Below are 13,206 nucleotides of genomic sequence, written 5' to 3' on the forward strand. Positions count from 1 at the left end.
GGGAGCTTAAGTCAGTGTCAGACACCGGGAGTATGAGATGGGCAGTGTAGAGGGAGCTTCACTCCGTGTTGATTGCTTCTGTTCGATTCCCCATCCCTGTCTTGTTCGCAACCTTTGTCGATGCAGGTCAGATATCATACAGTGTATGAGCTTCCAATATCTTTTGTCGTATTTGTCTGCGGGGGCAAGGAGAGCACGCAGGAAGGCGGGGGTCAGGGGAGTGCGTGATTCTGGGGTATGAGGAAGTGGTGTGTCAGACTGACTGGGGGATGAGGAGTGAAGACCAGACGCCACCAGACTGACATCCCTCAGCTGAGACGCTGCTGTACCAGTGTGAGGAGCTCAGACCCATTATTTCAGTTCACCGGGTGCTGGGGGGCAGCAGTAACAACAGGTCACTGTTTCTCCTCTAATGAGACTAAAGTCCGACAAGACAGGAAGTTACAGCTGTTTATTGATTTCATCATGACAAATGTACAATGTGTGAGCTGCTGACGTGCGGGAATAAATAAGCTGCTCCCGACTCAATCACAGTCACACAAAATTAACTGACCGGCGACACCGAATGACAGGTTGAATCATCAGTCCCGTTTCTCACCGTCACTCTGCATCGGGGAACCGATGATTATAAAATCACAATTCAGAGATCCCTGTAGATCCAGGGTCACTGCCGAAGTATTTGTCAATTTAACATCATTGTATCGGCCAGACAGCCGAAAGTACTGTCCTCAGCAAAGTAAACAAAAGGATTCTCTCCCCGGATAATCCCACTTTGGGATACTCGTGTCCTAGAATGAACCCGGCCACTGGGCTCTTCCTGACTGTGCAATTCCGCAGAGCCTAACTTGTGTGAGATCTCGAACTTGGTCATGCGTCAGAATCAGCGGCATTGGACAAGAGGAGGAAATACGTCACTGCAGGACAGCTTCAAAAGGCACAAAGCGCGAGACTAGAGCCCGTTCGGTTAGAATCATTAGGAATCAAACCTGGAGTGCGGGCATTAAAGAGGAGCTTGGGGAATCGGTGAAAATGTCACCATAAGTGTGGGGATGTTCACGCATTCAGATGTTCAAAGGATCACTATCAGTCCAGGTCTGTGATCCTGCACCGATCTTAGTTCCTTCTCCCCGGTCTCACTGAACCGATTCCCCACCAGTCTGAAACACATTGAAGAACAGAGATGAAATAAACAGTTTACACATCAGTGTCAGTAACAGGGGACGGGGATAATGTTTCAACATGCTCACAGACCAATACCCCTGATATTTTATCACATTGAACGTTAACACAAACACTCACCGGATCCACTCCAGATTTGGGAGGGTCAATATGAGGCGACAGAGAGCGGGTGCAGATCGGTCTGTGAGGGAGTTAATTCCCAGGTTCAGCTCCGTCAGTGATGGGTTTGTACTGAGTGCGGAGACAAGATGCTCGGCACCAGAATCTGTGAGGCCAACCTTCCTCAGCCTGCAGATAACGAGAGAGAGTGGGATTGAAAGACAGAGAGACAGGGTCGATACAAATCCCCAGTGTTTATCAGTAACACAATTACTGATCCCATTAATGTTCAGGGTCAGACACCCAGTGACTGTAAACACAATCTCCCACAGTCTGGTACTTACTCCAGTTTCTGTATTTTACACTCCGGGTTCCCCAGAGCCGCAGACACCAGTTTCACTCCTGAATCTCCCAGTTTATTATCACTCAGGTCCAGCTCCGTCAGTGATGGGTTTGTACTGAGAGCGGAGGCGAGATCCTCAGCACCAGAATCTGTGAGACCGACATCCCTCAACCTGGAGATGAGAGAGGCAAACAGTGAATAACACAGAGACACAGGAGACGGTACAAACCCCTAGTGCTTATCAGTAACACAATTATTGATCACATTAATGTTCAGTGTCAGACACCCAGTGACTGTAAATAAAATCTCCAACAATCTGGTACTTACTCCAGTGTCTGTATTTTACACTCCAGGTTCCTCAGAGCCGCAGACACCAGTTTCACTCCTGAATCACGCAGTTCATTTTCACTGAGGTTCAGCTCCGTCAGTAATCGGTTTGTTCTGAGAGTCGAGACGAGATCCACGGCACCAGAATCTGTGAGACCAACATGGTTCAGCCTGGAGATGAGAGAGAGTGAGGATGAAGGACACAGAGAGACCGGAGACAGTACAAATCCCCAGTGTTTTTCAGTAACACAATTACTGATCACATTAATGTTCAGTGTCAGTCACCCAGTGACAGTAAACACAATCTCCGACAGCCTGGTACTTACCACAGTTGCTGTATTTTACACTCTGGGTTCCTCAGAGCTGCAGACACCAGTTTCACTCCAGAATCTCCCAGTTTATTTGCCCCAAGTCTAAAGCCAAACAGACAAATTGATGAAAAAAGTGATTCAAGAACCGTGAGTCTGAGAAAACCTCTCTCACTCGGATTTTTCAGGAAACATTAAAATCTTCAGTAAATCACTGATTGGAGTTCCCATCACTGTCAATGTCCCTCACTGACCAGCTCAAGGGTATTCACCGAATGTCAGTAATTTAGTCTGTCGGTGTGACCCTGTAAACTCCACACATTCTGTCTCACTCCCAGACGGTGAAAAGAAGTGTTACTGACTTGAGAGCATTGTTAGGGTCAGGGCAGAAATGTGGGAGATATACCCACAGTGAGGAGGATTTGTGAATTATAAATTCACAAATTATAATTCCGATAGGAGATGTGGAAGAGGCACACCTGAGGAAAAGGGATAGGAAGACAGAACATGCAGGTGGAAGGGGATGGGGAAGAGAGATCCAACAGGAGGAAGGAGAATGGGGAAGAGTCCAACATGATAGGTTGATCCAGTAAACTATTGCACGGGAGGGGTGTGTCTGAACTGAGACCCAAATTTGGAAGGGGAGAACAGCCCATGGAGTCTGAGTATCTAGTAGTGAGTGATGGTGATAGTCACACATGGGGAAGGGCAGGGGAGGACAATCTCACAATGATATTTCTTTCCTTCTCACTGGGACAGTCTGCTGACGGTCTCTTGGCCCTCACCGGGAAGGGGGAGTGAATCTGAGACCACTGCTGCAGTCAGTGTCGGTCTGGGTGTCAGTAACAGTGAGAAGGAATATTGTTAATGGACGTGTCACAGGCAGTGAGAAACACGGCTATTCCTGTGATTTACTACCATTAAACCAATGGCCACTGTCCACTGATCTGATGAAGTCTCCAACATCCCTTCACAAGGAACCACAGAATGCTCCGGTCCTTGGGAATTACTGACCTATACCCTGATCATTTAACACAGTCTTTTATTACCTGATATCCTACAGTTTTACCCAAATCGTTTTACATTGAAACAGCACAATGGAACAGTTTCATAGTTCAGAGATACAAATCAAGTTACCTCAACTCCTGGCACTTGTGCAGCCCGGGTCCCAGCCGCTGGATTCCTTCACACTGAATGTGACAGTTCTCCACGTCAAGGTGTTTTATTGTATCACAGATTCCGATGACATGAGACAGGACTGCGCAGTCAATCGGAGTCAGTGTCATTTCACTGAATGAAAGTGTTTTCACAGATCCCAGTGCGGCCTGAGCCAGCCAGCAATTCTGAGACTCAAACAGGTAGTGCAATGTGTTCAGGAGGCTCTTTTTACCAGCTTCACTCCTCGTGTTTCCACTCTGGCGTTTAACCTCCTCCTTCACCCAGTCAATCACCTGGCAGGTTGTTTCATGAGGAAATGGACCCAGAAACTCCTCCAGGCCCCGAGCTGTCATTGGGGAGGAGAGACCAGCAACAAAACGGAGAAATACCTCAAATCGCCTATCTGTCGTGTTCTGGGCTTCAGTGAGGAATTTCAGGATATCCCCGGGATGTGGATTCAGGAATTGTGCGACTGCAGCTACAAACTCTTGGATAGTGAGGTGTGGGAATGTGTACACCACAAACGGGGGAGCATCCCCACCTTCCAATAGCTCCATCAAGTACCCGGACATGAACTGGGAAGGCTGAAGATTGTTCTTGATCAAATCTCCATCTGTAAACACAATCGTCCTATCATACACTCCTCTGAAGGCCATCTGACCAACCCTGAGTAACACATCACAGGGGTTCTCAATCTCACGGGTGTGGTTTTTCAGGATGTTGTAAATATAATAGGAGTACAGTTGGGTGATGGTCTTGGGAAATCGCTGCGGGTCCCTGACTCTTTGTGTGAAGAAGGGACCCAGTGCCAGAGCGAGGATCCAGCAGTAGGAGGGGTTGTAGCTCATGGTGTACAGGATCTCGTTCTCCTTCACATATTTGAAAACAGCTGCTGCCACAGTCTGATCTTCAAAATGTCTGATGAAATATTCCTTCCGTTTTTCATCAACCAATCCCAGGATTTCAGCCCAGACACTAATCTCTGCCTTTTCCAGTAAGGGTAATGCAGTGGTTCGGCTGGTCACCAGCACTGAACACCCTGGGAGCAGCTTACCCTGGATTAAACTGTATACAATGTCAGACACTTCACACCACCACTCGGGATCTGAGCACTGGTGGTGGCATTCTGTGTCTCTTCGATTGTCAGCAAAATGAATTGTGTGCTTAAATTCATCCAAACCATCGAATATAAACAGCAATCCCTCTGGGTTCTTCCAGACCTCTCTCAGGATGTTCCCAAAGTAAGGATACTGATCCAGAATTAGTTCCCTCAAGTTTATTCGACAATTAATGGTGTTTAAATCCCGGAATCTGAAACTGAAGACAAACTGGAATTGCTGATATATTTTCCCTGCGGCCCAGTCATAAACAATCTTTTGCACCATTGTTGTTTTCCCAATCCCAGGGATTCCGACCAATGCTGCAGAACTCCCAGATTTGGATTTAGTCTGGGAAAAGGTGCTCTGGAACAAGTGATCTATCCCGATTTTTTCCAGCTCTCCACTGAGATGCTTCTGTCTCCACTCCTCGTGGACTCTGCCTCTTGCCAGTAGCTCATGTTCCACCAGACTCCGATGTTGAACAGTAGAAATGACCGTGAGCTCAGCGTATCGATCAACCAGCTGGAAAACCTTCACCTTCTCCCTCATCAGGATCGTGTTCACTCTCAGTGTTTCAGTCTGTGCCCGCAGAGTCTCCTTGTGTACCTGTTGAACGTCTTTCATGGGAACAGAGAACATAGTCAAAAAGTTCAGTAGCTCAACTGGCAAAGAACATTATAACTGCATTTCAAGATTCAGTGTTTGAGATTACATGAATTAATTCATTGCATCCATGGATATTAGGACATAAAGTAAAATGCTGTTCACAGACATCGGAACTAACAGCGATGTATGTCTTAGAAAAGATACAATACTGATATTGTGATACTAGTTACATGTGAAGGCGAACATTCCCCTGATATCCTATTGCAATCCTGACTGCACATCCAACACAACAACATTTCACACTATTTAACGCATTGTTTGCATCATTATCAGACGATGTTAATGTTCATCTGCTGTGGAAATATGGAGAGCAGGACACTGTGCATTTTGGTAAGTGTCCACTACTCTTGCATCAAAACAGGAGCAGAATATGTGGGAAATACTCCGGTCGGGCAGCCTCTGTGGAGAGAGTCACAGTGATGTTTTGTAATGATAACCCAATGGAATGAGAAGAAAGAAAGCTGATAGTTTTCAATTTCAGTGATGAAGGAGGGGTGGAAAAGTGGAGATGAATCTCCATAAATGGGAGAGACCAGAAGCGTCTCAGTGATGGACGTCGTATTTGTCAGAGAGCTTAGTGAAGTGTTGGCAACTGGTGACGATCACTCTGTGAGGCGCTGTATTGTTGACAACAATAAATCGGTAAATTGCCATATTATTGGCACATGCACCGAGGAACAATAGACAACCTTTCTGCATGAGATGCAAATACATCATTTCATCATATCGGTGCAATGAGGCCGTACAAGGAAAAAGAGAACAGAATAGCTCAGGGAAACAATGTTTCAGTTGCTGAGAAAATGCAGAGCAGGCAGACAATAAGGTACAAGGCCAAAGGGTCATTGGCAGGTCAGATTTTAATTGAACTACGCTCCTAAACTGCAGAGATCCTCACCTAAAACTACTGTACTGTGCAAATGTCTGAGGTACAGACAAACACACATACATATATATATATATATATATATATATAAACCGCATAGACTCGGATATTTGCTACTAATGTGTAAAGGATGCAGACTGAAGCTGTCACTTTTAAACACCAATGCAAAGCCTTTATATTGAACCTTCATTTTGTCTTTTATTTCCTAGTTTGCACTTTATCCCATTGTAATGCACTATGAACTACATCGTCAGGGTAAGAATTGCTTTATTAATAGGTTATGATTTATTTTTTCTAAGCTCAAACTGGTTTTTCCTGAGACGCAGGCAAGCCAAACACACTCATCTCTCAATTGATAGGAAATTCCGGACTACTCTAGTGGTGTTTAACATTGTTGCTTTCTGTGGATTTACATAAATATTTCTTTGTAGAACTAATTGTTTAATGTTATTATGTAGTGACTTTGGGATGATACCAGTTGCAGATATTACTATTGGGACAGCGTGCTGCACAGTCTTTTAGTTTATTTTGCTAATTCAGCAGATTTCTGGTGTTTTTCAGCAATTGATTTCTGTATGTCACGTGTGTTTGGAATGGTTATGTCTATTCAGTAAGTAAGTTCTTCTTGCCTTTTTATCCTGGATACATTGTCCTCTCTGTAATGATGGATCAGCCATAGTGTAATTTGCAGGACTTTGATTCTAAAACTGAATCAGGTTTGTATTTACAGTAAGGTACTGTGTCTTTTAAGAATGTGCACTGTGAAGCAATATTTTGATGAATGATGCTTTCCACTGTAATTAATCAATGCTGCAGGATCTTGTAATGTGTTGGATTGTATCTCTTGTCTTTGTCTGAATTTATCATCTTCAATTTGTTGGTCTTTTGTTTTTGTATTTTAGATATTTTCGTGCTAACCAACTGTTCCCATGTTGCCATAAGAAATCCTTCTGTTTCTGGGATGAAACCTTCAATTAAGAGCCAGCCGTTCTTGTCAAAATCTAGTCTGCTCAAATCGTGGCGATATCTTCCATGGAAGGACATGCTCTTCCATTCGTTATCTTTTTAGAACCATAGAACATTCCAGCACCAAACAGGCCTTTGGCCTTTCTTGGCTGTGCCAAACCATTTTTCTGCCTAGTCCCACTGACCTGAACCTGAACTATATTCCTCCATATACCTGTCCAAGTTTTTCTTAAATGTTAAAAGTGAGCCCGCATTTACCACTTCATCTGCCAGCTCATTCCTCACTCCCACCACTCTCTGCGAGAAGTAGCACCTTCTCCAATGTTCCCTTTAAACTTTTCCTCCTTCACCCTTAACCCATGTCCTCTGTTTATTTTTCCTCCCCTAGCCTCAGTGGAAAAAGCCTGCTTGCATTCACTCATCTATACCCATCATAATTTTATACATCTCTATCAAATCACCCCTCATTCTCCTACGCTCCAGGGAATAAATTCCTAAACTAGTCAACTATTCTCTGTAGCTCAGTTTCTCAAGTCCCGGCAACATCCTGGTAAACCTTCTCTGCACTTTTTCAACCTTATTAATATCCTTCCTGTAATTAGGTGATCAACACTGCACACAATACTCCAATTCGGTCTCACCAATGTCTTATACAACCTCACCATTACATTCCAACTCTTATACTCAATACTTTGATTTATAAAGGGCAATGTACCAAAAGCTCTCCTTACTACTCTTGTCTAGATGTGACGCCACTTTTAGGGAATTTTGCATCTGTATTCCTAGATCCCTCTGTTCTACTGGACTCCTCAGTGTTGAACCGCCCCTCTCTTTCGCCTCAGACCCTGATACTCTAACGTTTATCAGTCTGGCCAAGAGCTTAAATCATCATCCAAGCACCACTTCACTCACTTCGATACGGTCTGGGGGCGTAGACTCCGGTATCATCCTGTACCCGACTTTTCAATTTCAACCCGGCACCCAGTGCCTTCCAAACATCTGGTTCTGTCGCTTCAATACTCCGGGGAACTGTACCCAACATTTCCTACTCGGCCTGGTGCACAAGTCAATCGGACTTCGGGATTCTCCTGGCTCTCGGCCTCAGCCCTGCCGCATCAAATTGCCTCCAAGTCCAAAGGAAAGTTATAGGCTATTGCCTAACCTCAGTGCGTTCGAGTGCACATAATGTGTTCCTAAAACTTTTCATTCAGTCCCTCTTTTTTTCTTTGTAAGTTTTCCAGATCAGTAACAGGCCAACATATTGCGCCAAAAGAATATTAATATAGGTATACCGAAAGCGTTTATCACTTTGCTGCATTTTGACGATTGCATCGCAGAATTTCTTAAGCATTGAAGTAAATTCCAATTAAACATTTCCCTTTATTGCAGAATGAGGTATTTTCATTGTTTGTTGATATCGACAATACTTATATATTTCATATTCATCCATCGGTTGTATTGTATTCTGCTGATGGCACAGGGGAAAAAGTGGTTCCTTGTGTGAATGTCCTCAAGCTCCAGTACCTCCTCCCCAACTGTAGCAATAAGAATTGGGCATGGCATGAGTGATGCGGTTCCTAACTGATGGATGTGCCTCTTTGGAGCATCGGGCTTTGAAGATGTAAAAAGACCCTGATGGTAGTTATATACAGACCCCCCAAACAGTAAAAGGATGTGATCGACAAGTTACAGTGGGAGATAGAAAATGCATGCCAAAAGGACAATGTTACAATTGTCATGGGGGATTTCAATTTGCAGGTAGAATTGGTAGTCAGGATGTTGTGGGATTCCAAGAGGGGGAATCTCTTGAATGCCAGTGGTTGAGACCGCTAGTGGATCAGCTATTTTGGATTGCATATTGTGCAATAGACTGGAATTGATTAGAGAGCATTAGGTAAAAAACCCTATCAGGGTAAGTGACTATAATATGATGCCCTTCACCCTGAAATTTGAGAAGGAGAAGTTAAGGTCAGATATATCAATATTACAGTGGAGTAAAGGAAATTATAGAGGCATGAGATAGGAGGTGTGCAGAATTGATTGGAAAATAACACCGGCAAGAATTACAGCAGAGCAGCAATGGCTGGAATTTCTGTAAGCAATTCAGAAGGCACATGATATATACGTCCAAAGGAGGAGGAAGTGTTCCAAAAACAAGAAGACACAACCGTGTCTAACAAAGGAAGTCAATCCCAAAGAGAGTGAGCATAACAGAACAAAAAACAGTGGGAAATTAGAGGAAGCTTTTAAATATCAATAAATATCAACTAAAAATCATGAAGTTAAAGATGGAATATGACAGTAACCTAGACAATTATATAAAAAGTCGATTCCAGAAGTTTCTTCAGATGCATAAAAGAGAAGAAAGAATGGATATTGGACCGCTGGAAAATGAGGCTGAAGATGTACTAATGTGGGACAAGCAAATGGTGAACGATCTGAAAAAGTATTTTGCATCAATCTTCATGTGGAAGACATCAGCAGTATGGTGGAAGTTCCAGGTATTGACGGGTCATGAGTGTCTGAAGTTACCATTACTAGAGAGAAGGTTCTTTGGAAGATGAACGATCTGAAGGTAGACAATGTTGGGATCAGGTAGGATGCTCAGAGATCTTGACACCTTTTTGAGGACAGGTGTGTGCCCCCTCATCTAAATCTTTGTGAAGTCCAATATCAATTCCCTTGTCCTACTGACATTGTGCTCAAGATTTTTGCTACAACACCACTCAACAAGCTGAAATGTTTCGCTCCTCTGCGCACTTCCATCACCATCTGAAACTCTGACAATAATAGTTGTGTCTTCAGCAACGTTAGAGATAGCACTAGAGCTGTGTCTAGCCACACAATTATGGATGCAGAGAGAAAAGAACAGTGGGATAAGCACTCATCATTAAGTTGCGCCAGTCTTGATTATCAGCCAAGTGGAGATATTATTTCCATTCCGCACAGACAGTGGTCTTCTGGTGAGGAACTTAACGATTCATTTGCAGTGATAGGTTCGGCAGCCCAGGTTCTGGAGCTTTTTGATCATACCTGTTCAAACGATTGTGTTAAGTCTGACGTAAGTATTATTATCCTCCAGGTGATCCATGGCCGCGGAAAGAGCCAATGAAATCGCATCCGCTGTAGACAAATAGTGGTGATATGCAAATTACATTGGGTCTATGTCCTAGCTGAGGCAGGGGTTGATTCAAGCCATAGTCAACCTCTCAAAGTCCTTCATTGTGGAACTGAGTGCTGCTGGACAATAGTCATTAAGGCTTCTCACCCTGTTCTTCTTGGGAATTGGTATGACTTCTCCCTATTAAAGCAGGTGGGAACTTACAATCGGAGCAATGAGAAGTTGAAAATACCATTGAATACACGCGACAGTTAGTTGACACAGAATTTCAGAGCCCTACCAGGTACGGCATCGGGGCTGCTCCCTTGCAAGCACTTAACGTATTGAAAGACCTTCCGAAATCGGCTTCCGAGTCAGAGATCCCAGGGTCAGTGGATGCTGCAGAGACTCTCATTGCAGTAGTTGTATTCTCCTTTTCAATGCATGCATAAAAGCTGTTAATCCCCACTGGGAGCGAAACATCTCCGCAATTCATTGTGTTTGCGCTTTGTTGGAAGTAATGGCCTGCAAGCACTGCCAGAGTTGACGTGCATCCAATTACGCCTCCAACCTCAATCAGAATGGTTATTTTGCTCTTGAGATAATCCTCCATATGTCATACCTGGCCTTCTTGCGCAGTCCTGGATCACCAGACTTTAATGCACCGATATTGTCCTTCCCCAGACATTTACAAATCTCTTGGTTCATGTACGGATTTTGATTCAGCTATGTATAATATATTCTGGTAGGCATAGACACATCCACACAGGTTTTTAGAGTCAGTAATAACTGGGGAGTATTCATTCAGATTTGAATAAAAATGCTGAACAGTCCAGTCTATGAACTCAAAGTTGTTTTGTAAGTGCTCCTGTGTCTCCTGTATCTAAACCTTATTGGTCCCCTCTACTGTTGCTGTGGTCTTCAATATCTATCCATAGATCAGACTTTCCAAATTACAGGTGTAGGATGGCACAGTGAGATGATTGTTGCATCACAGTGGTCCTATGTGTTACTCCTCTGGTTCCACAAGTGATATGTTGTTAATAACTATTTAGAGACTGTTTCACGCTAGCTCGGTTAAAATTCCCCAAGACGACGGGGAAAACATCAGGGTGTTCTGTTTATTGATGCCTGTCGCCCCGCTCAATAGAGACTGTTGGACTCGGGCCTGTGGTGGGCTATACCCCGCCACCAAGATGATGGCTGAAAACTCCCATGAGAGATAAAGTGGAGTATAGTTGTTCCCAAGATCTTCCAGGTTCAGAGAGCAGGACTGGAATAGAACTGCCATGTTTGTACACCACCAGCAGTGGATAATGAAGCATGCTCCTACTCCTCTGCCTTTGAAATATTCATCAGTCCCATCTTGATAGTAAATGTGATGTCAGCGATCTGTAAAACTGCATCTAGAGTGACGGGGATATCCAGGTCTCCCGAAAGCAGAAGAACACAACAATCATCCTTTGCAAACTTCGATTATATTTTCCAGAAACTGTATATCTGTCAGCAAAATAGCATATGCAAGTAAGAATCCAGCCCAGTTTCTGCTTTCTGCTTTCCGTAAAGGGGAAACGCTCTAGCGTCTGGAGACCACCATCCGATATTTATCAGCTTTGAGTAGCAATAGTGTAGCAATAGAGATTTTAACTGCCTTAACATGATGTTGCTTGCTGCATTATTTAAGTGTTTAGTTGTGGATTCCAGCTCTGGAAATCTAACATGAGAATATTTGATTTATTTCCATCAGGGCTGCTTGCATGAGTGGCCTTCTTAATGGTACTACAAAATCTGTTGTATGTTCTGCACTTATCAAGACCAAAGGTGATGTTTCTATCTTTTCAAAATAGCTCTACTATTTGAATTAATTGTTTTACCTTTTATGGATGGAGAGTATAATTTTAATTCATCCATGTATCCATGTATAGAAGGTATGCCAAGGTATAATTTGTTTGTCTGTATGTTTCATTTTGCTAAATTGTTACCCTATCTTTATACAATTCAGTAAATTAGTGAGAAAATTTAAAACCAGGCAAAACCACCGTGGATTTAAAGAGTCGCACTGAGAAATATCTCCTTTTATTTATTGGTGGTTGTTCTTTTTTGATTGAGAATAGACAGAGCGATTAGAGCACGCCAATGCTTCATCATATATTGTGCGAATTTCGCAAGTGTTGGGTGTATTTGTGTACATTATGAACTTCTATTAACAACGAGTGTGGGACAGAATCGAATGTTTTTGATAGTCAATGTAACAAAGTGAATGACTTTTTGCTTTTCCTGTTGGCTTGAATTGGCTATTCTCAGTTGTTCCTTACAGCTTTTCATACCCTTACTGCACACTTTCTGTTCTTCGCAAGTATACTGTGGTTACCTAAATGAGCGGTGATTATTAGTGAGATGCATGATGTTACAATTTCATATTTAGTTTGTAAAACAATAGGAGGCTATTTTGATGGGTTATTTGTGATTTCTCCTTTAGGCAAAAGATCCGTTTTATCTTATTATTCAAAAGTAATTATTATTATCTTACCTCTTTCAAATATGGACTTTTTTAATATTAAAGAGCAGATGTTTCTTCTGGATAACCCCACAGGAGGGGACCTCCTCCCCACTCCCCTCAGATGCACCCTAATAAAATGTCTGAGGATCTTATGTTTCACTGAAATCTAATCTCAAATGTCTAAACTCCAACAAGTATAAAATCAGTCTTCCTTCATAAATCATGTGAATAAAACTCCAGAATAGGTCATTTGCTCTGTTGTTTTATGTCAGTGGCTTACAACTCGCAGAATACGCCTTATTATATCTAAGAAACGTTATGAAATGTGTTGCTTTTTGGCACAGTAGAGCGCAGGACATAAAAACTAGTATAATTGACAATAAGAAATGAAAGAACTATATACCGCAAAGCAGGATTAGCAAGGTCATGTTCATGGACTGCTCAGAAGGCTAACTTAGAAGAAGAAGCTGCTCCTGAATCAATTTGCATCAATTGCAAATCAGGGAAAGAAAACCCATCAACAACACGGACAATACAATCCGATGGAATCCAACACTCTGCAAGAAGTGTAATTTAA

The 13,206-nt window shown here is 43.0% G+C and overlaps 2 protein-coding genes across 2 annotated transcripts in view; both read right to left on the minus strand.

Annotated features, from left to right (window-relative positions):
• Positions 1 to 436: 436 nt before the first annotated feature.
• LOC140722911 (ribonuclease inhibitor-like) lies at positions 437 to 3,906 on the minus strand. The gene is made up of 6 exons (XM_073037548.1): positions 3,394 to 3,906; positions 2,275 to 2,361; positions 1,949 to 2,119; positions 1,623 to 1,793; positions 1,300 to 1,467; positions 437 to 1,157 (listed from the first exon to the last, which is right to left on the minus strand). Exons 1-6 carry the CDS (start codon positions 3,765 to 3,767, stop codon positions 1,070 to 1,072), a joined length of 1,059 nt encoding a protein of 352 aa, XP_072893649.1. The 5' UTR covers positions 3,768 to 3,906; the 3' UTR covers positions 437 to 1,069.
• Positions 3,907 to 4,047: 141 nt separating this feature from the next.
• Positions 4,048 to 13,206, minus strand: part of LOC140722878 (uncharacterized) — a 28,680-nt gene continuing 19,521 nt past the window's right edge. Inside the window, exons 7-8 of the mRNA XM_073037512.1 lie at positions 4,469 to 5,131; positions 4,048 to 4,070 (exon numbers count right to left, since the gene is read on the minus strand). Of these exons, the coding sequence (XP_072893613.1) occupies positions 4,048 to 4,070; positions 4,469 to 5,131 (686 nt within the window). The remainder of the gene's footprint in view (positions 4,071 to 4,468; positions 5,132 to 13,206) is intronic.

Source organism: Hemitrygon akajei, unplaced genomic scaffold (assembly GCF_048418815.1).
Source record: "Hemitrygon akajei unplaced genomic scaffold, sHemAka1.3 Scf000092, whole genome shotgun sequence".
NCBI lineage: Eukaryota > Metazoa > Chordata > Chondrichthyes > Myliobatiformes > Dasyatidae > Hemitrygon > Hemitrygon akajei.